At 54.8% G+C, this 23297-nt stretch overlaps 10 protein-coding genes across 10 annotated transcripts; 6 read left to right on the top strand and 4 right to left on the bottom strand.

The window, feature by feature from the left end:
• Positions 1–511: 511 nt before the first annotated feature.
• E0L32_003902 (uncharacterized protein) lies at positions 512–2350 on the top strand (the record flags this gene model as incomplete). Its single annotated transcript, XM_031138253.1, has 1 exon — positions 512–2350. The coding sequence occupies one exon, from the start codon at positions 512–514 to the stop codon at positions 2348–2350; it is 1839 nt and encodes a 612-aa protein (XP_030997964.1).
• A 388-nt stretch (positions 2351–2738) lies between these two features.
• Positions 2739–3302, top strand: E0L32_003901 (uncharacterized protein; the record flags this gene model as incomplete). The annotated part of the gene is made up of 2 exons (XM_031138252.1): positions 2739–2795; positions 2868–3302. 2 exons carry the CDS (start codon positions 2739–2741, stop codon positions 3300–3302), a joined length of 492 nt encoding a protein of 163 aa, XP_030997963.1.
• Positions 3303–3705: 403 nt separating this feature from the next.
• On the bottom strand, positions 3706–3959 carry E0L32_003900 (uncharacterized protein; the record flags this gene model as incomplete). Its single annotated transcript, XM_031138251.1, has 2 exons — positions 3706–3730; positions 3775–3959. 2 exons carry the CDS (start codon positions 3957–3959, stop codon positions 3706–3708), a joined length of 210 nt encoding a protein of 69 aa, XP_030997962.1.
• A 1129-nt stretch (positions 3960–5088) lies between these two features.
• On the bottom strand, positions 5089–6786 carry E0L32_003899 (uncharacterized protein; the record flags this gene model as incomplete). The annotated part of the gene is made up of 2 exons (XM_031138250.1): positions 5089–5724; positions 5785–6786. The coding sequence occupies 2 exons, from the start codon at positions 6784–6786 to the stop codon at positions 5089–5091; spliced, it is 1638 nt and encodes a 545-aa protein (XP_030997961.1).
• A 1272-nt stretch (positions 6787–8058) lies between these two features.
• E0L32_003898 (uncharacterized protein) lies at positions 8059–9042 on the top strand (the record flags this gene model as incomplete). The annotated part of the gene is made up of 1 exon (XM_031138248.1): positions 8059–9042. One exon carries the CDS (start codon positions 8059–8061, stop codon positions 9040–9042), a length of 984 nt encoding a protein of 327 aa, XP_030997960.1.
• Positions 9043–10343: 1301 nt separating this feature from the next.
• Positions 10344–12347, top strand: E0L32_003897 (uncharacterized protein; the record flags this gene model as incomplete). Its single annotated transcript, XM_031138247.1, has 7 exons — positions 10344–10572; positions 10642–10676; positions 10734–11104; positions 11160–11249; positions 11307–12066; positions 12119–12244; positions 12300–12347. 7 exons carry the CDS (start codon positions 10344–10346, stop codon positions 12345–12347), a joined length of 1659 nt encoding a protein of 552 aa, XP_030997959.1.
• Positions 12348–12679: 332 nt separating this feature from the next.
• On the bottom strand, positions 12680–13849 carry E0L32_003896 (uncharacterized protein; the record flags this gene model as incomplete). The annotated part of the gene is made up of 2 exons (XM_031138246.1): positions 12680–13692; positions 13843–13849. The coding sequence occupies 2 exons, from the start codon at positions 13847–13849 to the stop codon at positions 12680–12682; spliced, it is 1020 nt and encodes a 339-aa protein (XP_030997958.1).
• A 1214-nt stretch (positions 13850–15063) lies between these two features.
• E0L32_003895 (uncharacterized protein) lies at positions 15064–17336 on the bottom strand (the record flags this gene model as incomplete). The annotated part of the gene is made up of 10 exons (XM_031138245.1): positions 15064–15321; positions 15396–15477; positions 15536–15591; positions 15673–15851; positions 15913–15993; positions 16095–16253; positions 16333–16588; positions 16639–16773; positions 16830–17097; positions 17179–17336. The coding sequence occupies 10 exons, from the start codon at positions 17334–17336 to the stop codon at positions 15064–15066; spliced, it is 1632 nt and encodes a 543-aa protein (XP_030997957.1).
• A 457-nt stretch (positions 17337–17793) lies between these two features.
• E0L32_003894 (uncharacterized protein) lies at positions 17794–18992 on the top strand (the record flags this gene model as incomplete). Its single annotated transcript, XM_031138244.1, has 5 exons — positions 17794–18060; positions 18125–18263; positions 18331–18513; positions 18568–18735; positions 18802–18992. 5 exons carry the CDS (start codon positions 17794–17796, stop codon positions 18990–18992), a joined length of 948 nt encoding a protein of 315 aa, XP_030997956.1.
• A 2869-nt stretch (positions 18993–21861) lies between these two features.
• E0L32_003893 (uncharacterized protein) lies at positions 21862–23161 on the top strand (the record flags this gene model as incomplete). The annotated part of the gene is made up of 2 exons (XM_031138243.1): positions 21862–22606; positions 22659–23161. 2 exons carry the CDS (start codon positions 21862–21864, stop codon positions 23159–23161), a joined length of 1248 nt encoding a protein of 415 aa, XP_030997955.1.
• Positions 23162–23297: the final 136 nt, after the last annotated feature.

Below are 23297 nucleotides of genomic sequence, written 5' to 3'. Positions count from 1 at the left end.
GGCCCGACGTTGTCGCAAGGCAGCAAGGTGAAACTACCCACATGTATCGCAAACCTCGACTATTGGAGGGGGCACAATTTGACATCAATCCAAATTGTTCGTCTGGTGGACGAGGGGCAGCACTCGAGTGGAGTGGAGCCTTGCACGAACCCAATTGCAGTGGGCATCTCGCCTATCGCGCCGGCTGGAGCCGGACGGAGTTCCACTAAAAATTACTCAGCTCAGGGGTGTTGTCGCTGGGTTTGGGACCATAAACGCGCTACTTTCAGGGGGTTCGCGCCCACAGGTGAACCATGATTTGCACGCTTGTGGCTGTCTGTGCGTCGATCGATCCTTTCGAGGGTCGAATGTCGAATCTTGCGCGAGTCTGGGGAGAGGTTGTACTCCAACCTGGACACTCCAACCTTTTGTTTTTTTCCCCCCCTCCGAGATACCTCTCCGCGACCTGTGAAGCAGCCTCTCAAGGAAAACGGGCGAGAGCCATCTCCTACCCGTGCTGCCGCTCACAGCAATGTTGCCCTCTTCGCCCGCGGCGCTCCTCCGCCATGTGCTGCGCCTCCTCGTCCCCGTTTGCGCCCTCCTGACCTCCTACCTCTACCTCTACCCGGTCTTCCAGACATGTGGCTTCCCGCTGCCTTCCGAGAACAATGCGACGGGCCAACCGCGTAGCAGCGGCGTGAGCAGCCACAGCCCCTTTGTCGAGACCGCCAAGCTTCACCTCCCTTTCCTGCGGTCATCCGCGGGCAATGCGACGCATCCGACGCCTTCGAGACTTGCCCCTTTCCGCCTGCTCGCCCTCGGCGATCCCCAGCTCGAAGGCGACACTTCCATACCCAACGCGCGGGGTGCGTCTTTCCCTCACCTGAACAGTATCGTCGACCACTTGACGTTCAGGAGTGAGCATGCATCCCTGCGCTTCCGCCTCCGGCAGACCCTGCACGATGTCGTCGACTTCTGGTTCGAGGACATACCCAACACCCTCGAGTCGATCCGCAAGCGCATCGACCTCCTCGGCAACGACTTCTACCTGGCGCACATCTACCGCACCGTCCGATGGTGGTCCAGGCCCACCCACATCACCGTCTTGGGCGATCTGCTCGGCAGTCAGTGGCTTGATGATGAAGAGTTTGAGAGGCGCGCCGATCGCTTCTGGAACCGGGTCGTCCGCGGGGGCGAGCGTGTTCCCGATGATATCGCTCGCTTCCCCTCCGACGAGTACGATCTAGGCGGCTACCTCCACCCCGAACCGAGCAACGAAACCGAGAGCTGGACACGGCGCATCATCAACGTGGCAGGCAACCACGACATTGGATACGCCGGCGACATCAACAACGACCGCCTCGGCCGTTTTGAGCGCCTTTTCGGCAGGGCAAACTACGAGCTACGTTTTGAGCTGCCGCCGGGGGCGATTTCCGAAGACGCTGCTGCTACCGTCTACGACGAGCAGACCAACAGCGACTCGGACCGGCTGCACCCTGAGCTGCGCATCATCAACCTCAACGACATGAACCTGGACACCCCCGTCCTGAGCACCGAGATCCAGGACGCGACCTACGATTTCATCAACGCCGTCATCAACACCGCCTCTGCCGTCGAGTACAAGGGCCATTTCACCGTCGTCCTGACCCACGTGCCCCTCTACAAGGACGAGGGCATCTGCGTCGACCCGCCCTTCTTCGCGTTCCACGACCACGACGGCTCCCTGAAGGAGCAGAACCAGCTGAGTTCCGACGCCACGCGCGGCTTCCTCGAGGGCATCTTCGGCTTCAGCGGCGACACGATGGCCCCCGGCAACGGCCAGGGCAGGAAGGGCGTGATCCTCAACGGGCACGACCACGAAGGCTGCGACACCTACCACTTCATCGACCAGATGAAGGGCGCCGGCCCGTCGGAGCGGGACTGGGAGGCCATGCGCTGGCTTCCCGCCCGGGACGGCGGCATCGTCGCCAGCCGCGGGCGCCCTGGTGTCCGGGAGATCACGGTTCGCAGCATGATGGGCGACTTTGGCGGCAACGCGGGTCTGCTCAGCGCGTGGTTCGACGAGGAGGCGTGGGAGTGGCGCTTCGAGTACGCGACGTGTGCCCTGGGCAGGCAGCACTTCTGGTGGGTCGTGCACATCCTCGACCTCGTCGCCGTCGGGCTCGGCCTCTCGTATGCGGTCCTCACGGGGCTCAAGGCTGCGGGCATGGATTACGACCGGTGGCCTAGTGCGAAGAAGGCAGCGGCCTCTACTAAGGGGTGCGAGAATGGTGTCAAGCCGGCCAAGCCCACGAATGGCGCGGTCGTCAAGCCCGTGGCTCTGAGTAATGGTGACGTTTACAAGACTGTAGAACATGTAGAATCACGATAGCATTTTCCATTGTGTACGATATATACCCTTTTCTTGCATAGAGAATCAAAAGCTAGTTTAATCGTAAAAATGTAAGGTCATGCTCTCATACCTCGGGCTGTCTGATGGCAAGTCAAGGCACTGGGGGCAAAAGTGCAACTTCACATCACTGAAGGACCATAAAGCACACAGAATCCTTAATCACCAAATCTAAGACGGTATATCCTTTGAACATGCTCAGTTGTGATTCAAGGCCTCGCTGCTTCGAAGGATGGATGATTCCCACGTTCTGCCAGAGGTGTCCGCCTTCCACTTTGATGATCACCCCCTTCAGCAACATCCCCCTCCTCGCTCACCAACACTTTGATAGGGCCATCTGCTCCCACCAAAATCATTGAGCCATACGGCCATGGAGACGATATACTACATCATTCTCGCTCTTATCGCCGTCTTCGTGATCGGCCCGGTATGCAGCGCTCCCCGCAAATCTCATCTCTCGTCCCATTGCTAACATGAAACCCCCACCCGCCTCCCACAGGCCCTCTTCGCAGACCGCTCGCCCATCCCCGAGACGTCCGAGAAGGTCCACAAGATCACCGACGCCGCGGAGCTGGACGCCCTGCTCGCCTCGACGAGCCGCGTCGTCGTCGACTTTTACGCCGACTGGTGCCCGCCCTGCCGCGCCATCGCGCCCGTCTTCTCCCAGCTGGCCGAGGCCCACGCCGCCAAGGGCCGGCTGGCCTTCGCCAAGGTCAACGTCGACCACGTCGGCGGCGCGGCCCAGCGCTACGGCGTCTCGGCCATGCCGACGTTCATGTTCTTCCGGGACGGCCGGCCCGCGGGCGTGGCGGCGGAGGGGCTCAAGGGGAGGCAGTCTGTGGGTGTCGACGCCGAGGGGCGGGTGGACAAGGTGCGCGGGGCGGACCGCGCGGCGCTCGAAGCTGTGGTCCGGGCCATGGCGGGTGAGAAGTAGGGGGCCTGGTTTATCTTAAGTCATAGCAGGATTGTATTGTGCCAGGATTTTGTTTCGTGCACGGATATGTTCATTCATGTTTGTCACTATCTGTACACAAGGGAGTAGTACGACGGAGATCAGATGAAGGAAAGTTTATCCCGTGAAACAAGTCAGAAGATCATAGTCCCATTACACTGATGTCTTCTCTATACGTGACCTCAGTTTATCCCATTTCATTCCTAGACAACGTATCCAATCCCGATCTCGACAAAGCGTTTCCACCACGTGCAGCTCAAAAGCCCCAGGTTCCTTACTGCGGATCAACACCGGGAAGCTGGCCTTGTTCCGCGCATCGTTGACAGAATACGCTCGTTTGACACTGAAATTGCCTGTCGCAGGACCGTTAGTCATCTCTTTCGCCTCAGGAAACGAAGCTTGGGCCCTCTCTGTATTATACGTGAGCCTTACTAGGTCAAGGACTAGAACTTACTCCCAACTTCCTGGTTCAAACTTCTTGCAGTCACAGTCTTTGATGCAGTCTGGAGGCGGAGGATCAGTGTCGTCGTGTCCATCCCGGCTGGCTATGGTCCCTGGCACAGCGTGAGCCGGTCCAGCTGGCGCGCAGAGGACAAGGCTGGGCAGGAACAGTGACAGTAGAACGGATGTGAGTCTCATGTTGAGGGATGGAGTTGCGAAATGTAAGATATATGGTCTCTGCCAGATGACTCAACTGGTTGTGTGATCTGATAAACCAGGTCGGATGTTGATTTGGCGAGTCCGATCGCTTTATATCCTTCAAGGCGTGGCGACTTAGTCTAAACACACGAGTTCCACTCGGTTCACTGCAGTCAAACCACCACGAAATAAGCGAAGATGCACAGGAAGGCCTCACGAAGAGCATCTCGGGGAATACAGAATCTGGAGGTGTACAGGAGCATAATACAAACAATTCAACAAGTCTGGGTTTGCGCCCTCATATTGCCCACAACTCTAATTCTTACTTAGCTTTGGGCTTATATAGTTTGGAGACCTTAAGCTTGGCGTGCAATGACACCAATACACTGTTCTGATAGGCCCATCCTTGAATATCAGCTTTGAGATTTGAGTTAGGTGTATATGACTTCCTCTCAATCCGGCTAAATGCTCCCTGCCCATACGCGATGTGCTCGGTGAGGCTCGCACCGCCCCTGCACTTTCCGCTAATGCCACGGGGTGCAGCGTACATGTAAATTGTGCGAGAGTACCAAGAGCAGTGTATCAGTGGCTATAGCAGGTTATCCAAGCAAGATGCCGGCAGGTCATGCTCGATCTTATGTAACTAGTTTTGGACCTGATGCGAGGATTTTGTCGAGATAAGCGACGCTGGTGGCACTTGTCATACAAGCCTCACCCATGGTTGCATGCACTGTTCCCCATACGTAGCACAGGTAACCTCTGTATACGTCGTTTTGATCATTATATTCAGACAGACTCCGAGTTTTGAGCTGATAGTACATCTTACAAGGTCCTCTCCAAACCCTCCTAGCCAGCCAATTATTTTGTGACATGTTTATGTACTCGAAGCAGAACCTCCGTCTATTCCCCCTCAGGCCATTCCGGGCCCAACCTTTGCTCCATGCAAATGCCGTCGAGTACAAGAGTAGGGTGGTGGGTTAGGGCACACGATGACGCGTATGCGGCGATGCGTCTATGCTAGTGGCTCGTGAAGTGTTGGGAATGAGAAACATAGAGAGAAAAGGAAAGAAGGGAAACAGTGTTATACATGTGTCTTTTGTCGGCGCAGGTGTGTCATGACCCTGCCGCCTTATGCTTTGGGCTCCTGGGCGGGTGCCGATGCTGGCTTGGCGTCGTTGGGGACGAACCAGCCGGAGAAGGAGCTCTTCATGCTCTGCATAGCCTCCTGCTGGGCCTTCTCCATCTGCGCAGCCTCCTCCTTGAGCCACTTCTCGCCGTTCTCGCGGATCTCCTTCTCCATCATTTCATAGGTGCGCTGACCGCGCTCCCGAACGATGTCCTGCAGCATCTTCCCCTTGGCGAACTCCTCGCCCGGGTTGGGCTCACCGTCAGGGCTGACCATCAGGCTCATATTGCTGGGCTTCAACCCCAACAGACTTCCGAGAGCCCCGATGCCACTCTTGGTCTTGTGCTTGCCTTGAGATTCCAGCTGCTTCTGGAACTCTGCTCGGGCGATGGCCTCGCGACGGGCAAACTCGGTAGGGATGTGCTTGCCCTCGAAAGAGTGCAGGACCTTACGAACATCGCCGTACTGCATGGCGTAGATGTACTCGAGGAAGGGAATCAGGCTGACCAGCTCCTTATCCTTGGGATCACCTGTCCACTTAGGAAGAACGATGGCGTTGTCAGGCTGTTCGCGGACATGCCGAGCGTTGGTATCGATGATGATGACCTTTGAGAGATCGCGGTTCAGATAAGATAAGTCCTGTGTCGAAAGAAATTAGCAGGTCTGGTTTCAAGGAGGTGCACGAGAGAGGAAGCTCACCTTGAGAACCTCGCCGTCCTTGTACTTGGTTGCCTCGCGGAATAGCGGCCACACGATGAACCGGTAGGGGTCAAGCTTGCGAACAAGAGGTTCGCCGATAGCAAAGGGGACAGTGGTGAAGAGGACGAGCTCGTAGTACTGGCTGAGGTAGTGCAGGAAGTAGTCGACTCCCGGTCGTTTGGCGACGCGCCAACCGTGCTCACGCGTCCACTCGCTGTGGACTAGTAGGTCTTCCAAGCTGATGCAAAGCGTGTAGGGGCGCTCAAACATGGGGTCCGGGTCGGGCAGCAGCTTCTCGAATGCAGGTTCATGGTAGTAGGTCAAAAGCTCCTTCGTGCGGGCGCTGGCGCGATTCCACCAGAGCCCAAGTCCCCATCCGTTGGGAACGTCCGGGTGGCGCTTGGCATCCACCTCGTCCCAGTTCCTGCCCGAGTAGACAGTTGCACCGACGATGAACAGAGCTGACATTCCAAAGGCGTAGTTGGCAAATTTGGCGCGGCGCTTCTCAGAAGATGAAATGTAGGCAGAGGCAGGGAGCTCGCCCTTCCCACGGCCACCGGCTGATGCATCTTCCTCAATGGTTGAAAGAGCAGAGCGGTTGGTAGCGCCTGAAGTCTCGTACTCGAGAGTCGAGGGGATGCCCTGGGTGAGGTCGGGCAGCTGGTTGAAGGGGATCTGCTGTTCGGGATGGGTCTGCTGAGCTTCGGTAGGGGAGTCGGCTTGGGAGGATGGTTTGCTCTCCGTAGCATCGGCAGGAGCAGAATCTTGAGTGTTGCGCTGAGATTGGGTCCCGGCAGGGGACGACTTCTGGGATTCGGACGAGCTCTGTTGGGAGTTCTGAGGGGTGCCGAATCTAGACGAGCCGGGCTTGTTGTCATTTGCCATACCCCTGATCCATACTGATGATAGAGCTGCGGGCGAAGCCCTCCATGAAGTGACCGCTGGGGAGAAGCGCGCAGAGGCGGCTGTCCGCAAAGAGCGGGCGACCACTCTGGACAGCATGGTTGGGAACTTCAGACAGCTTCTCTTGATGGACGAAGGAGGATCTAGACGACAGAACGAAGCGTCGGATTAAAGCACTCTGCCGAGCTCGGGGATATGTGCTGGCAGGAAGCTGTTGGACCGGTGGGTGTGCTCCTGAATTGGCTGATCCAAGGAGATGCGAAAACGGTTGGAGCACTTGAGCTGGGCTGGCGGCTTGAGGAAGCTCGAAGATTCCGTCACCAGATTTTTTGGCATGGCTGATTGGGTACGGCGGTCTGGGCGGGACGACAGTCCTTGGGCTGGACCCGCTGCTCCGGTTCTCAGTACTGCGATGTGGTCTGTGCGGTGATATCATAACCAGGAGTCATCACGTGTTGATAGCAATGCTTAGTCATATATGGCAAGAATGTGCCTGCCACCGAGCCACCCTGCCCGCGCTTTCCACTTGCTCAATTTGCACCCCGCTTTTCCCGTTGTCTCTTTCCCCGCCAATTTTTGCAGGGGGCGGCAGGCACAAGACCAGACCAGACAGACGCCACCCGCAGAATTGCACTGCAGCGAGGACTCGAGTCCGGTCCATTCATCCCAGCTTTTGCCGGCATCTCATCGCATTTGCCTGCGACTGGACCTCCTCTTCTCCAGGCCTCTGTGACCCTGTACCTGTCCGTCTCTTCCGTCCTCGGAACCTGCTCCCTGAGCCAACCACTGACGAAGCACGCGAACACACCCTCTTCTCAGCCAAAGTCCAAGCAATACCGTCGAAACACATCCTCTCCCTCCCCCGCCCGCTTCCTGCTCTCGTGCCTCCTGGACTGTCTCATTCCCCTCCTCTTCCACCACCCATTGGCCTATCCTGAGTTCGTGCGAACCTTCTTCCGCTTCTTCAAAACCTCGACCCGACAACATCCCGCTCTCGCATTCCGGCACTGTCGGGGCTCTCGACGCTCGAAATATCATCCCAAACAGCCTTTGAGAGAACCACCACAATCACCATGGCGGCCGCGCATGCTGCATTCTAGAGGGTGGTCCTCCGTCGGTTGAACTGCGAGTGGCACTCACGATGGCACCACCCTCTAGAGTCCTGTCTTTTCACCCATTCGGTCATCCGATCTCGAGTCCAATTTACAACTGAACTACAGTCGTCGTCGCCGGCTGTCGCACTGCTTTCCTTCCGCAAAGTGCCTGCTTCCAAACCCGCACTCCCGTTTACCGAAGCTGCCCAAGCATTCTCTACACACATCCCCTGAGCGTTCCGAAGATCATATCCGGCTCGACTCACCGCATAGCAAGATGGCGCGACGACCCAGAGGGGGCAAAGCCTCGCGACCCTCACGGGCCCAGGGCCCTACCCTGGCCCCGACACCCATTTCACCAACACCCATTCCGTCGACACAGACAACGCCACTGAGCTCGGCGCACCCGTCCAGATACCCTACAGAGGACGAGTACGACCAGGACGATGTGAGCCAGATACCTATGCACCAGCTCAGTCTCGAGGATGGAACCTCGACCGACACGAAAGACGACGCCAAGGCCACCAAGAAGCCGGCCAAGCCGTTCCCTTTCCTCGCTCTTCCGTCCGAGTTGCGCGTCAGGGTCTACGAGTATCATTTTGCAGGGACGCACAACAAAGTAATCGATCTCGACCCCAGCAACTTCAAGCGTATTTGGAAGAATTTGCTCCTCCTACGCACGTGTCGTACCGTCTATTCCGAGGCGTCTTACTTCTTTTTCAGCACCCATACCTTCCGTGTGTTCCCCACGTTTCCGGGGCGTCATTTCAAGACCAAACGGCCGCTGCTGGCCAGGCTCAATGCCCGCCAGCGTTCTTTGATTACCTCGCTCGAGCTGCGTCTCGGACCAGGCTGGAGTAAGCCACCCCGAGGCTGGGTGGTCAATCCCTCACTAGGCCTGCGCGATTGCGTCAATGTACGCAAGCTGAATGTGATTGTGCAGCTGGACCCCAGCCTCAGTTTCCTTCAAGGCTACAGACAGGCTGATGGCTTCTATGAATCATTTTCGCGCGATCTTCTCGTGGGTTTGCTTGCCGGTCTTCCCCATGTCGACAGGGTTCAGTTTGACGCATGGGAGAGCGTGCGCAAAGCGTCCCCCATCATGCAAGCACTGCTCAGCGCGGCGCTCGAGAGCCGGAAAACGCTCTGTTGGGGCCCAGAAAGAGGATGGACCGATCATGACGATGACAGCGATGCCCCTACACTGCCAGCTGCGACTCTGTTGGATGGATTTAGTCCAGCACTCCTGGTTGCTGCTTGAGCTTGTGGAATTTTGACAAGCCCGTCGTCGATCGGGTTGGCGTTAGGACGGATCGTTTTCTTTGGTTGATGGGTCTGGGAGGGTATTTATGAGGCATGTCTCTACTTAATGTTACCATTGTGATCAGATTGAATGAACTCACAGAGGCGGCGGGAGCGTGTAGCCCGCCGCACATCTCGGACATCTTTGCTGCATGTGAAATGGAAGAATGGAGGTGAAGCATGCCGACAAATGTTGCGAGCGAGTGCTCCGATACTTGCTTCCGGTGTGGAAGCCCAAGGTTTCGGCGCTCACACGTTTTGGCTCATGGCACATCTGACTACCTACCTGTACGGAGTAGTTCCCCGATTTCGTGATTCAGGCCCGTCGTGCCGTTTCGACGGAAAATGCGAGGGAATGGGGCCGAGTTTGGGCCATCGAACCCCAGACTGGCCACCACCCCCAAGGTGTGGAAGCGCACCAACAAGCTCTTGTGCAGCTCTGTCCGAGCCCGGTCGATTGCCGAAGCAAACACCCGTCGGGTCATATATGGCGCTTGTGGGTGAGGTCCTACGGCTCCTCCCTTTGGTTCTCCCTTGAGATGGCCTTGGTCCTTCTTTTTATCAATTCAGCCGATGGGATCATACGATACCCTGGAGTCAAGCCATCGAACAGGACTGTCTTTCCATCCGAGACTGAAGAGACCTTTCGAATGACGGAATAGGATATCCTCTTCCGAGAGCTATGACTGTAGGCAAAGCCATTTCTTGGCGCCACCTCGCCGTGCTGCTTGTTGTGATTAAGCATCTGGTCTCTGATGTCCCAGAGACGCACCCCATGCTGCTCCATCCTCATCCAGCTTGATGTGCGGGACAGCTCGCCCCGCCCCAGATCCCCCAGACCTGGCCCTCGCTCTGTTCCCTGTCGAGTCCCGCCTTGGAAGTGATCCTCAAACTTTCCACCAATGGCCGTCTTACAACACGCGTGGATCAAGATGGACACAGCTCGCCCTTCTTTCCTATTCCCCAACCTCACATGCATGATCTGCAGCCCTTTACACTTGACCACTTACTTCTTTCCAATACAGGACTGGGACAAGTGACAATGGCTGTTGCTTGCAGGAGCTTGCGGTATGCACGGTCCGGCGGCCGATGCAGGTGTCGTTGACAAGATGGTGACCACCGGCCAGGCCCAGGCCAATTGTAGATCTGTCTAAGCTTTTAAGAGGCTGCCACCCCCAATTCAGAGGTACCTTAGATCATGTTCATGGAACCTGTCGACGCAAAAGTGCTGAAGCTGCGAACCCCGTTGACGAAGCCGAGATGAGTTCTGACATACAGACAGCCGGGCACGCTCCTCCCGGCATGAATGAGAAGGTCCCGACTGATGACCGTATCGAGAGAAGCAATGTCAATTATACCAGTTTCACACAGGTCGGGCTCGATGACAAGATACTTAACGCGGAAGCCCTTCAGGGTACCGCGAACGAGCACAGCCTTACGTTCCTGCAAGGCATTAAGACGTACAAGCGCGCGGCTCTCTGGTCTATTTGTGAGCGCTGGATGTTTGATTCTATTGCGTGAGGCATCTGGATGCTTACTGCGCGGACCACGCAAACAGTGATATCTACCACCGTGATCATGGAAGGCTACGATGTACGCTTCGAAAACCCACTCGGTTACCAGGAATTGACAATGACCATTTGCAATTAGGTGACCTTGGTTGCCAGCTTCATTGGATACCCGACTTTTCGCGAAAAGTATGGCCAGTGGCACGATGAAGAGCATGGATACCAGATTTCTTCGGCCTGGCAGGCCGGGCTCAACGACATTGCCGCCGTGGGCAACATCATCGGTGCTCTGCTCAACGGGTACTTTACAGCCAAATATGGCCATCGCAAGACGCTCATGTTCAGTTTGGCCTTCCTCACTGCCTTCATCTTCATCGAGTTCTTCTCGCCAAACATCGAGGTCCTTCTAGTCGGCGTCTTTCTCTGCAACATCCCGTGGGGTGTGTTTGCGACGACTGGACCGGCGTATGCAGCGGAAGTGGCTCCGTTGGCCCTGCGAGGCTATCTCACTGCGTATGAACATCGTGCAAGCCTAGGGGTCCTGCAGCCCGCTAACTTTACCATCCAGATACGTCAACTTGTGCTGGTGTATCGGCCAATTCATCTCTGCTGGTGTCCTGAAGGGACTGGTCAACAACAAATCTCAGTGGGGATACAAGTACGTTCCCTGGGAGCTCTGCGTAATCGCACTTTCAACTGACAACAGGTCTCTTAGGATTCCATTTGCTGTCCAGTGGGTTTGGCCCGTCCCCCTCTTCATCGCTGCTCTCCTCGCCCCTGAATCCCCTTGGTTCCTCGTGCGAAACGGCAATCTCGAGTCAGCCCGCAAGTCGCTCGTCCGCCTTTCGGAGCCCGAGCACAATGTCGACTACGATGCCACTATCGCCCTCATGGTCCACACCGACAAGATCGAGAAGGAAGAGCAGGCCGGAACGAGCTACTGGGATGCCTTCAAGGGCACTAACCGGCGCCGTACCGAGATCGCGTGCATGTGCTTTCTCTCTCAGATCACTGACGGCGGTGCCCTGTGTTACAGCGGGAGCTTCTTCTTCGAACAAACGGGCATCAGTGCCGATGCCGCCTATGCCATCGGTCTCGCAGGCACAGGAATCGCCTTCTGCGGCACTATCATCTCATGGTTCTACCTTTCCAGATGGGGACGTCGCACAATCTGGCTTTACGGCTTCTACATGCTGGTCCTGGTCTTGTTCACCATTGGCATTCTCGCGTGCGTCCCGAACCAGACGAAGACGCTCGCTTGGGCGCAGTCGTGTCTGTGCCTGGTCTGGCTGGGCTCCTACTCCATGTCTGTCGGTCCCATTGTCTACACGATCGTTGCCGAGATCGGCTCCACTCGTCTCCGGACGCAGACCGTTGTCCTTGGCAGGACGACGTATTATATTGGCAACATCATCGGCGGGGTGCTCCAGCCGTACTTTATGTCCCCGACGGCTTGGGACGCTAAAGGCAAGACAGTAAGTGGCTCAGCTGAGAAGTCGAGGTGGCGCACTCATTGAAAACCATTAGGCATTCTTCTGGGGGAGTCTGTCCTTTCTGACGACCGTTTGGGGCTACTTCCGGCTGCCTGAGACGAAGGACCGCACTTTCGGAGAGATGGATGTGATGTTCCAGAAGGGCATCCCTGCTCGCAAGGTAAGAAGAAATACTGCCCTTTTCGTATCGGATCCTCTTGCTGACATTCTCGAAGTTTGCGAACTATCAGCTCAACCCCGAAGATGAGTTCATTGGGCGCTAGGGACATTTCATGAGAAATGTGTCGCTTGCTCATGCTTGGCCGCACATTTCACATGTTCTATTAAGAAAGATGTCTAAGAGGAAGGAGGCCTGTTTCCATCTTCAAGTTGCTCCTGTGCCTGCCCCAAGAATGGGATACATCCATAAATCTCTTACTTCTCGGTCATGATATCCACCTGAACGCCTGACTTACAAACCAAACACAATGATATCTTAGCACAGCTCTTCCCTAGAACTCCATGATAACTTCATGAATCGTACAAGGCCATTGGAGAAAATTTTCCGGTAGTAGAGCTATATTCTCCGTGTCAAAATATAGACTGTACCACACCCTTAGCGTCCTTGTTTGAGCCGTGCCTGTTGCTTCATTTCTCGGAGCTCGACATCGTCAAGGAGAAACTTCTGCTCCTGCACTTCGTGGCCACTTGGTTGGAATGGGCGCGGGTGCTGTGGAATCGAGAGCTCATACTCTTCTCCATATCCTCGATGACTCTCCTTTCCGGGTAGTTCTGTTGGCTCATATGGGTGCATGACGGCAGAAGTGGTCAGATCCATGCTGGCGTCTCGTCCAGGATACTCGACAGGCTCATTGCTGACCTCCCTATCCCGAATATGGTTCCTGCTGGGCTCCTTTCTAGACGCATAGAACCCGACTGGAGTGGGTTGATACATGCTCGCCGATAGTGGAGCGCCCTCATGCATCGCAGGGATTAGCTGTCGATGCTCATCCTGAGGCGCTACAACTGCGTTGTGTCCTACTCGCGACTGGCGGGCGCCGCTCATGATATGTGTGGCGGAGTCCGGCGTGGTGGAAAAGGTCATGCCTGGTGCGACGAAAGAGGTAGGGAGACCGTGCAGCTGCTGGAGGGACGACCGGCTTGAATGCGTGAGCGACCGAGGCTCAAGCGCGAGCAACGGCTGAGGCTTCTCTGAGCGCCGCCATAGCCCTCCTGCATGGTTGTATGACTGCCTCACCTTTTCCTGATTGCGCTTCTTCCGCTGAAGCCATACGAGAGCAAAAATGCCACCGATGAGCGCCAGTACAACAACCGTGGCCCCGACGCCGATGGCCACACTAGCACCCGTGCTCAACCCGTTGTGTCCTTGCTTCGGGTCTGAAGGGGCCGAGGCCCTTCCTCCCGTCTTTGTGGCGGACGGCTGTGGAAGCCCGAGAGTCGCCAGGCTACCTCGTGTGTTATCGATGCTGAATGGTAGACTGTTATCGCCGCTGCCCTCGCACTCTTCTGAATTTGGACGGAGATTGAGCCAGCATGGCTCGAAGGATGTGAAATCGAGCTCGAGTAGCACAGATCCGTTGAGCGGAGGCGCGTTCGGCACTGTTGCTTCTGTCGCGCGGGTGGACCGCCGTTATCGTCAGCGTGGGATCCAAGGCATCTCCCCTCCGAGGTGCGAACATCCAGTGCTTACTTTGCGACGCCGCTCCCGGGCCACCGCACCAACAGTACAGAGTTGGGGCTGTTATGTGGGACACGTACGTGACATTGAGCACATCGTTGAAGTGAAACTTTTCTCCTCCTTGAGGATACAGGAACTCAACGCCGCAAGCGGCCTGAGCCGGGCTTTCTGCGCCGAGGAGTAGTGCCAGAAGCAGCACGGAGCGGGCCGTTGCGCTTGGTGGTCCGCTGTGGCGCCATGTCCTACAGAATAGTGCCATTACAGCACCCTGAGGCAAACCAGGTGGCGGCTAGGGGCCTGAGTTCCATAAGAGCCAAACAATGAGAATCTCGCGAAGCTAAGCTGCCTAAGTGGAAGAAAACAGAGGAGAGTCTCCGTGCAAACTGGACGAGCTGAACGAAGACAGAGGCCTCGGCTTACGGAGCATGGACAGCTCACCTGATCACTCGATAAGCATGCCAGCATGATGGGGTCTCAACCGCCTGCACCTTACTGGACCAGGGGTAATTTGCCTAGGTGATAGGGCTGTGCTGATGACACCCACCTTTGGCCGGCGAGGTCTCCGCCATCTCACCCCAATAAGCTCGCCATGAGACCCGAAATCATGAGCGGACTCGCACGTCACCAATGGCTGGCAGGTTCCAAGCCTACAAGCGGGCAGGAATCTCAGCGTCGGGTCTTTTTGCCCTTCCAAAACAACAAAAAACAAAGGTCCTGTTGTGGACTGCAGTCTATTGTAATTCTTCGACAGGCTCAAGACCAGAACCTTCTCCACTGGCCGCTCCACAATCCCGCGACGCCCCCAAAAAGGCTGGGCCTGGGCCATCCATGGGGTTTGGCGGCCGACAATGGGTTGAAAATGCCCCCGAGTAAGCGTGGCTGATCACTCAGCTGCAATGTCAATGCCTGCACAGCGCGCCTCCAATAACAATCAAAACCTGTGTATGGCTACCTAGGTAGCCAGAAAAAGATCCATGCATGGATGCTTGCTTTTAGTCTTAGCTCAGCCCCCAAACCTGGCTGGGTGCCACGGGCCAGAGCATAGTTATCTAGACTTGTAAAACTAGTTACCTCTTGGACATTTCTGTCTTCGATTTTCTGACTGCCTTGTCCCCTTGACATACTCCTGCTCTAATGCACGTGCCTTCCCGTGTACGAACCCGGTAACATTGAATATCCAGATTGAATATGAATGGCAAGAAGCCGTGACCTTGTTGAAAAGCTGTGCTGGAAGTCTGAGAAGCCTCCATTGTTACCGGCTCGGGACCTTCATGCGTAGGACGTTACGTCCAAACGTCCGTCTAGTGGAGTTCTGTTGCAACAGCGGCGCTCGAGCGAACCTCGGATTCGATGGCAGCCCGCATTTTGGCATCCTCATCACCCGCGCGATCCTTGAAAATCACATCCATTGTTTCCAGTAAGATGCCTTTGGTCTCAGGGACGTAGAACACCACAAAGAAGAATGAGAGAAAGGTGCAGCCCCCGAAGAAGACAAACGTAGCCCAAGCGGACTTGTCAAGCAATGCTGGGGAAATCAGTCCAACAGTGAAGTTGGCGAGCTGTATGCGTACGCGCGTTAGCTTTACCTTGCATTAACGCTCGTCCTCATGACGCGCCGGCCGCAATGACCTACCCATTCGTTTGCGATGCCAAAAGCAACACCCCGCGCTCTATGGCGATACGGGAAGATCTCGTTACAGACAACAGCAGGAGTCCTGCGAGCCGATGAGTCAGCATGCCCGTGAGGAACAGAAATATTCACATTCTACTTACGGTCCAAAGGTGGCTCCTTGGAAGAACATAAAGATCACAAGCATCGCCACGCCAGCCTAAGAGAGTCGTAAGCAGGATGCCTCGTCGAGAAAGAATAGCCACAGCAGTCCGGTCAAAGTCAAAGGTAGATATCTCACCTTGGCTGCGCCATGGTGCGTTGCCCAGTCTTTCTGGTAAGTTCCAATCAGTCCGGCAAGGATGGCATGGCAGGAGGTAATAATAACAGCACCAGCGATCAACAGCTTTTTTCGTCCCAATCGATCCGTCGTAAAAAGGGTTGTGGTTCCTCCCGCGAGATTCATGCAGTTCACAACACCTAGGAGCAACTTGGTGAGACGGGCGAAACCTTGCAGACACCACCATCTAGATTCGCTTACCGGACCAGTTCAATTGTTGCACTTTGTCATAGTTCAGGCTGTTGAAGAAAGCCGGCCCATAGTACAGAATCGCGTCGATACCTAGTGAGGAATCAGCTACGTACACCCCAGGCAGACCAAGGAGGTTGCTGCCCTGCAGTATTGCTTTGATAGGCAAAGGCTGATAGCTAATATACACTCACCTCCAAGTTGCTGGAACCAGAATAGACCACACGCGACGGCAAAGCGACGTAGCATGGCCTTGGTAGAGAACAAATCTCTCCAGCGCAGGAACTCCCACTGGAGGGTCCCAGGACTTACGTCGCCGTGCGTCTCTGTGAGTGCTGATCGATCGAGTTGGACTGAAAGATGTTAGGATAGTGACCGGAATGGGCCTGAGCATCATCCACCCGTGAAAGGCCTTATGAGAGGGAGACTGACCGGCAATTAGGATTTCGGTCCACTCCGCGACTGTCTGTTCGTCGGGCTCCTGGGCGTTGCATCCTCTCAGCCGACAAAGTACAGCGAGACCTTCGCCCTGGCGATCCTGCGCCGCCAGCCAACGTGGGGAAAAGGGAAGCAAGAAGGCCCCCGCCGCTAGCCCGATCGCCGGAACGAACTGTAGAGCGAATGGGAGGCGGAAACACCACGTTGAGCTGATAAATCTGGTGCCATATGTGATCCAAAAGGAGATAGACTACAAAGTCAGTCACAGTATTGAAAGCTGGAGCCTCAGCTTGTACTCACTGTTCCAACGAGAATACTCCATCCAGCCATAGCCAAAAGAGCACCACGCCACTTGGTTGGGGCGAGTTCTGAAACGTACAGTGGTGCAATCATGGAGAAGACGCCGATTCCCCATCCCGAGATGAGACGGCCAACCTGTGGGGATCTTAGAAAGTCTCCTTACCAGGCGATCTCGAAGAGGGGCCACACACAACAAGCATGGGATAGTCTTGCGATGCAACTTGAAGAATCAGACCAGCCATGAACCCAACACTACCAAAGAAAATGGTACGCTTCCGGGAGTATCTATCGGCGAGATATCCGCATGACAGTGAGCCTATCATAGCACCGAGCTCTACCATGGCTGTCATTAGACCTTTTAAGAAGCCAGCACGGGCCGACTTGTCGGCGTTGATCTCGGGAAAGGCGTCTAGGAATTGTGGCATTTCTAGGATCACTGCCATAACACCTTGATTGTACCTGCACAGCGCAGTACAAGTCAGCGATCTGTGTCTTCTCTTCGCATAGCCCGGACATATGGAGCAGGCTACGAGGTCTTACCCGTATAGAAGATTGCCAAGCGCGGCAAAGGTCGCCAAGGCAATGACAAACGAGTTCAACTTGCCCTCACCCAGCTCTTCACCTGGCCGTGCACTGACTGCTATTGGAACAGGGTGCTCGACCCTCTCAACCTCGGGGCTAGAAGGCTTCGGTTCCATGATGATTTAAGTTTGAGTTAATAAACAGAGCCTGCAGGAAGATACAGAGAAAGTTGCAAGTCCAGCTCAGGCTCTCAGCGGGAAAGCTTGTTCATAAAATACCAGCGACGCCTAACCCAATACTCCATGGGGAACCCCAGTCTCGGCCCGGGGCTAAAGAGCAATGTAGACGTGCATTTGAAGCTTCATGACCTTCAAAGGGCGCTATCCGGGCTTTGTGGAGAAGGCTAAGCTCAGAAACGCCAAGATCTTCACATTGCGGAGTCAGTCTCAGACACAAGGGAAAGTGAACTTCCGCGCGTCAACAAACTCGTGGCAGCCGGTTAAACAATCTAGCACACTGGGGGAGCCGGATCCTGTTGAGGAAAGATAGAGAGGTATATGTTATACGGCTCTATTCTCTAAGGGTCGATTATGAGAACGCCCGGCTACGAATCTTCGTATTGCCAGATAAGAAATGCCGTGTCCGCCCGAGTTTCCGGAGTTTTCAGATCTTCCCCTGGATCCGACACACCCGCCGCATGCTGCGTGGGGTGTCTGGGGAGAGAAAGACCGTCTAGGGACATTGAACCACCTCACTCCAGATCATGTGTTGCAAGCAGTCAAAGAGGTTCGCACAGGCGTTCGGATAGGACTCAACTTGCCTCTTAAGCAGAACTTTCTCCGTCCGAGCTTCCGTTCGCCTCCTACCCATGAGATCTATAGCATCGCACATAATATGCATGTAAGTTACACATTCTTCTTTAGTGCAGAGAAGGAAACACATTGCAATCTGACCGTGCGTCCAGGATGATTGCATCCAGTTCAACACCCAAACCAGCTCTCAGTGGGATGGCTTTGGCCACTGCGGCTATGTTGACGGCCTGTTCTACAACGGTACCACAGCGGCGCAGGTTCGATCGGTAAACTCACCCATTGGGATCGAAGGTGGGTGAATCTTCACCCACGAAGACTAACTGAGTGGACAATGTGAAGCACTAACAATAAGGTTCAGCTTGGAGCCACCAAGGGATTGTTGGTCGGGGTGTTCTTGTCGACTTTGCGCGGTATGCAAAAAGACACAATTTGAGTTACAACCCAACAAGTCGCGCTGAAATCACACTCAACCAACTTCAATCGGCTGCCGAAGAATGCAGAATCAACTTCAGACCCGGAGACATACTCGTCTTGAGGACCGGTGCGCTAGACATGATGATAGTGCTCGCTTAGCGACGCTGATGACATATTCCAGGTTTCGTCCAGGCCTGTCAGGCCAAATCGTACGATGAGCAGCAGAAGATGTCACTGGAGAATCCAGGCCAGTATCCCGGGTTGTCCAGCTCTGTGGAGACCCTGCGATGGCTGTGGGATAACAAGTTTGCCGCGTGTTGTGGAGATTGCCCCAGCTTCGAAGCATGGCGTAAGTTCGAATAGCCCTTTGTACCCGTTTCAAAAGAGGGTAGTTAGCTTACCAAGACTCTGCCAGCGCCCAAGGGCGGCAGCATGCATGAGATCCTACTGGCAGGTTTCGGTATGCCTATTGGAGAACTCTTCGATTTGGATGAATTGGCACGCCACTGCGAGGCTGTACAACGATGGACTTTCCTTGTAACAAGTTCTCCCTTGAATATCGAAGGCGGCGTTGCAAGTCCACCGAATGCGCTAGCCATATTCTAGGGAGCAAATCTGGTTCGCAAGGACTGATTTACACTTGATGTGGTGAATGCTATCAAGCCAAGATTACCAAAAATGCCCCTTCAGGAACGAGTTCGCGATCTACCTGACTGCATGCTCTCACTACGCTGTCTCGTCGTCCAATGCCTGTTCACGTGTCGCCTTCTCGCCGGTCACGCTGGCATTGTTATTAGTCGAGGGTTCTGAGTGTTAAAAGACAAGGTCTTCCAGAACAACATTACGCCTGAAAATACGCGCCGACCATAAATATTAGCCTGTTAGCTGCTTCATGATGGACAAGTAGTCATGTTCCATGCCTAAAGAGTGCCGTGTCGGCAGCACAAGCCACCGTCGCCCAAAACGTCAGCCATCCACCAGTCATTCCGAAGTACGCCATCACGGCTACCCCAAATTAAATTGACGATCCAAGAAAGGTGATTGGCCCTCGGGAAAGCCGACTCGATATAGCGAATAGGGACCGTTTTTCAAGAATACTAAGACAGTTTTATGAGGGAAGATTATGAGGGTTGCACAGATCACCCGATGGGGAGGCGGGCTCGTGAGAAAATCGAGGCTATGCCACCTGCCACACTACTGCTCTAATGACGCAATTCCCGTCACGATCTGTACAAATTTGCACCTTAGTGCCTGTCTCATGTTCGACTGCCACAGCTTTCACGCCAGCATCTCGGAACTCTCAAATTGATTGAGAAGACGTCATTACGATGCCAGGCTCAAGTCTCGGCCAAAGTTGAAGTTTGCTGTTTCAGATCACGGCAGATGCCATGCCCTTGATCATGTTCGCACATTTGCCCAAGCGGACGGCACTTGCACACAACTACTTGCATGGTTAGCGGCGACGTCTGTTGCTGAGTGTGAAGTATCATACGCGGCGAAGATATTCCGTTCTTTCCCCCCTTTTTGTTAGAGTGCCGAACTCACAGGCTGAGCCTCCCCTATGACTCCTCACTTTCACAGAATGCTTGAGGGCCTACATTTTCTTGGTGATGCATCGTTTTCTCGGAGTTTCTCGGCCTCGGAGTCCGTTCATGCACATCAAGTCTCCACCGTCCATCCAGTTTGGAGCATTGGGTTAGGAAACTCACGCTCTTGAGTGCTTTTCTTTGGTTGTCTGCAAGATCTGTAGATATCGGGCTTTTCTGAATGTTTATCATCTACCGAAGCGGAACTGATGTTTGCTGTTATGTAACGTGATTTGGTAGTTCACGAATACAGCAATTCTTGGTGTGCATAGCAGCTGCCCGCATGCGGTATCCAACATAGCATCATCCATGCCGAAGCTAACAATTTACGCTCCCTTAGCATCCTTCAGACATATATGTGATTCTGATATATGATTAGACTGATACTCGCTATGTCGCAGAGTCTTTCTGGAGGGAACTTCCTGAGTTGATGGGTGGATTGAGGGTAATATTCCATGCATGACACAATGACTTGTATTGGCCCGCCCGGAGATGAGGCGGAGAGGACATTATCTGTAAATGCTCAAAGTAAACCAATCAAATGCATTTTAGTTGCAGCCCATGACCAGGGAAGAACCTTCGCACTAACAAGTGCAAGTCAACCCAATCGTTAAGAGGCATCTCGACAGCTTCTGGAACTGTCCCGGGTAACTAAGTCCCTGAAGGATCTCAAGGCCGCAGGGCCTCAGGTTCAGTTTGATGGTGGTCGCCGACCCGCTCCCGGCGGCAAGAGCCCACTAATGGGGTCAGGCGGGGCCTTGTTCAGGTCTCATTTTTGACAAACATGTGCCAAGCTAACTCAGAGCCGGGCTATTGGAGACCAATGGGAGATGGAAAAGGAAATGATGATCGCCAGAGCCCTTAGATCTACTTGTATCAGCTCTGTGTTGGCATCGCCGTCAGGCTTCTTTATCGGAGCTCTTTGCCAGGAAAGGAGGCCAGCTCCACCGTCACCAGCGCGGCAAGCCGTCCGGAACCCATTCCACCTGACGCGGGATGCCACCCCTTGATCATCGCACTCTGCATGGGTGCCTCCCAGACACTGGGGTTTCTCCGGGTCATGATGGTGTCGCAATGATATGTCGGCTGTGGGAGAAAACCAATCAGCGCCACCACATTCCGCGAGAGGAGGAGGGATCACGATGCAGGATGTGCCGTCGGTAGGCCGAAGCTTAAACACAACAGTACCTCGGGCGAGACCCCTGACCTGCCTAGCTGGACCGGGTACTAGTTGGAGCAACTAAACTTGGGTCGAATAGGGATCTGCCTACTTGACGCCACCACCCGCGCAGCAGGCCATGATTGGCTGCGTTGGCTGGTAATTCAGCACACCAATATCAACTGCTCTTATCGCAGTGAGATGCCCATCTTCACTCTCTAGTGGTCACTGGGAAAAGAGGGCCGTTTCACATAGAGCTTGCCCAACTCTATATTGCTTCTTAAGAGGCCGTGCTACTTCCAACAGGTCCAGGATAGTCAAATCACCAGAGATGCAAAACACCGAATCTGGCCGGAGCTTGCCAAGCTGGGCAGGTGTGAAATACAGACAAGCCCCCGCGATCAACACCACACCCGCACTTGGCAAGCGACTCCGGGATCCACCCAAGCCGAGCAACACCGCATGTCCACACAACCCCTGATTGAATGTCTTTAGCAAAGGCGATCATTACCCGTGCGAAAACGCCTCAGGAGTACTGTCCCTCCCTCGGCGGCGTGCAACCGCAGTCGTCATGGACTTGCGGGCTTGAGATAAATACCACGGCTCATCAGTCGCCCTCACATTCAAAGGACTGATGTCCAAGTAGTTCATCGGATATTGCCATCTCTTTTTCCTTCTAGTCCATTGCAGGGCAGCCTGGTTCTCAAGTTTGCCGACTCGTTCACGCAGCATGCCGTCAACTGCTTTCCTTCTGGCTGGCCTTGCCGCCACGGGAGCCCTTGCCTCGCCACTTGCACACCCAAGAGTTGGGACGGCCGTTGGCCAGTCCCTCTCGGTTGAGCAGGTTCGCAATGCCCAGTTTGCCGGCCGTCACGGCCCTTTTGCCTTGGCAAAGGCCTACATCAAATATGGTGCGCCTGTCCCGGGTGACCTGAGCGCCGCCGTAGCAAGGCTGCTCCAGGAACTCGGCCTGGACAAACGCGCTACCGGAAGCGTCGTAGCCACCCCAGCACAATACGATGCCGAATACCTTAGCCCAGTCTCCATAGGCACGCCGGCGCAAACCCTCATGCTAGACTTTGACACGGGATCTTCCGATCTCTGGGTGTTCAGCTCCGAAACACCGAAGAGTTCCGTGCAGGGACAGACCGTCTACAATCCTTCCAAGAGTAGCACTGCGAAGAAATTGTCTGGTGCAACGTGGAAGATCTCATACGGCGATGGTAGCTCTTCTAGTGGCTCTGTGTATACCGACAAGGTCACCATCGGTGGTCTCAGTGTATCCAACGTCGCCGTCGAGTCCGCTCAGAAGGTTTCGCGTGAATTCACCGCGGAGGCGGACCTCGATGGCCTTCTCGGCTTGGCCTTCAGCAGTATCAACACCGTCCAACCGACACAGCAGAAGACCTTTTTCGATATGGCAAAGCCATCGCTCGACTCGGCAGTATTCACAGCTGACCTTAAGTATGGCAAAGGTACGCAGACCGTAGTCAAAAATGCAAGGCGCACTACTAATTCTTTCGATAGCGGGCAAGTACAACTTTGGCTACATCGACGACTCTGCCTACAACGGATCTCTCACCTACACTGCCGTAGATTCATCTAACGGATGGTGGATGTTCACATCACCCGGCTACGCCGTGGGCTCAGGCACTTTGGACTCGACTTCGATCACGGGTATTGCTGACACCGGCACGACGCTCCTTCTTGTCCCAAGCAGTGTTGTCACTACCTATTATAAGCAGATCCGTAATGCCCGATATGACAGTTCGCAAGCGGGCTACGTGTTCCCCTGTAGCACCTCTCTGCCGTCATTTACCTATGCTGTTGGTAACTCTCAAATCGTTATCCCTGGCAAGTACATCAACTTCGCCCCAGTTGACAGTGCTGGAAGTTCATGTTTTGGCGGTATCCAGTCCGATGAGGGAATTGGCTTTTCAATTTTCGGCGACGTGGCATTGAAGGCAGCATTTGTTGTTTTCGACGGCAGTCAATCTCCTCGGCTCGGGTTTGCATCTAAGGTCTTGTAAGGTAGTCGCCCTGATAGTCTTCAACTATGGTACTGGAAGCCATCAGATCTCTTGGAAAGAGGGAAGTGATAGACGAGAAGAGGATGGGTTCTTAATGCCTGTATTGGATCGATAAAGGCTTAGCTGGCTAAAGGAG

The sequence above is a fragment of the Thyridium curvatum genome, assembly GCF_004353045.1.
Source record: "Thyridium curvatum strain D216 chromosome Unknown NODE_18_length_519074_cov_76.432364, whole genome shotgun sequence".
Lineage (NCBI taxonomy): Eukaryota > Fungi > Ascomycota > Sordariomycetes > Thyridiales > Thyridiaceae > Thyridium > Thyridium curvatum.
This window is presented reverse-complemented; position numbering and strand designations above follow the sequence as displayed.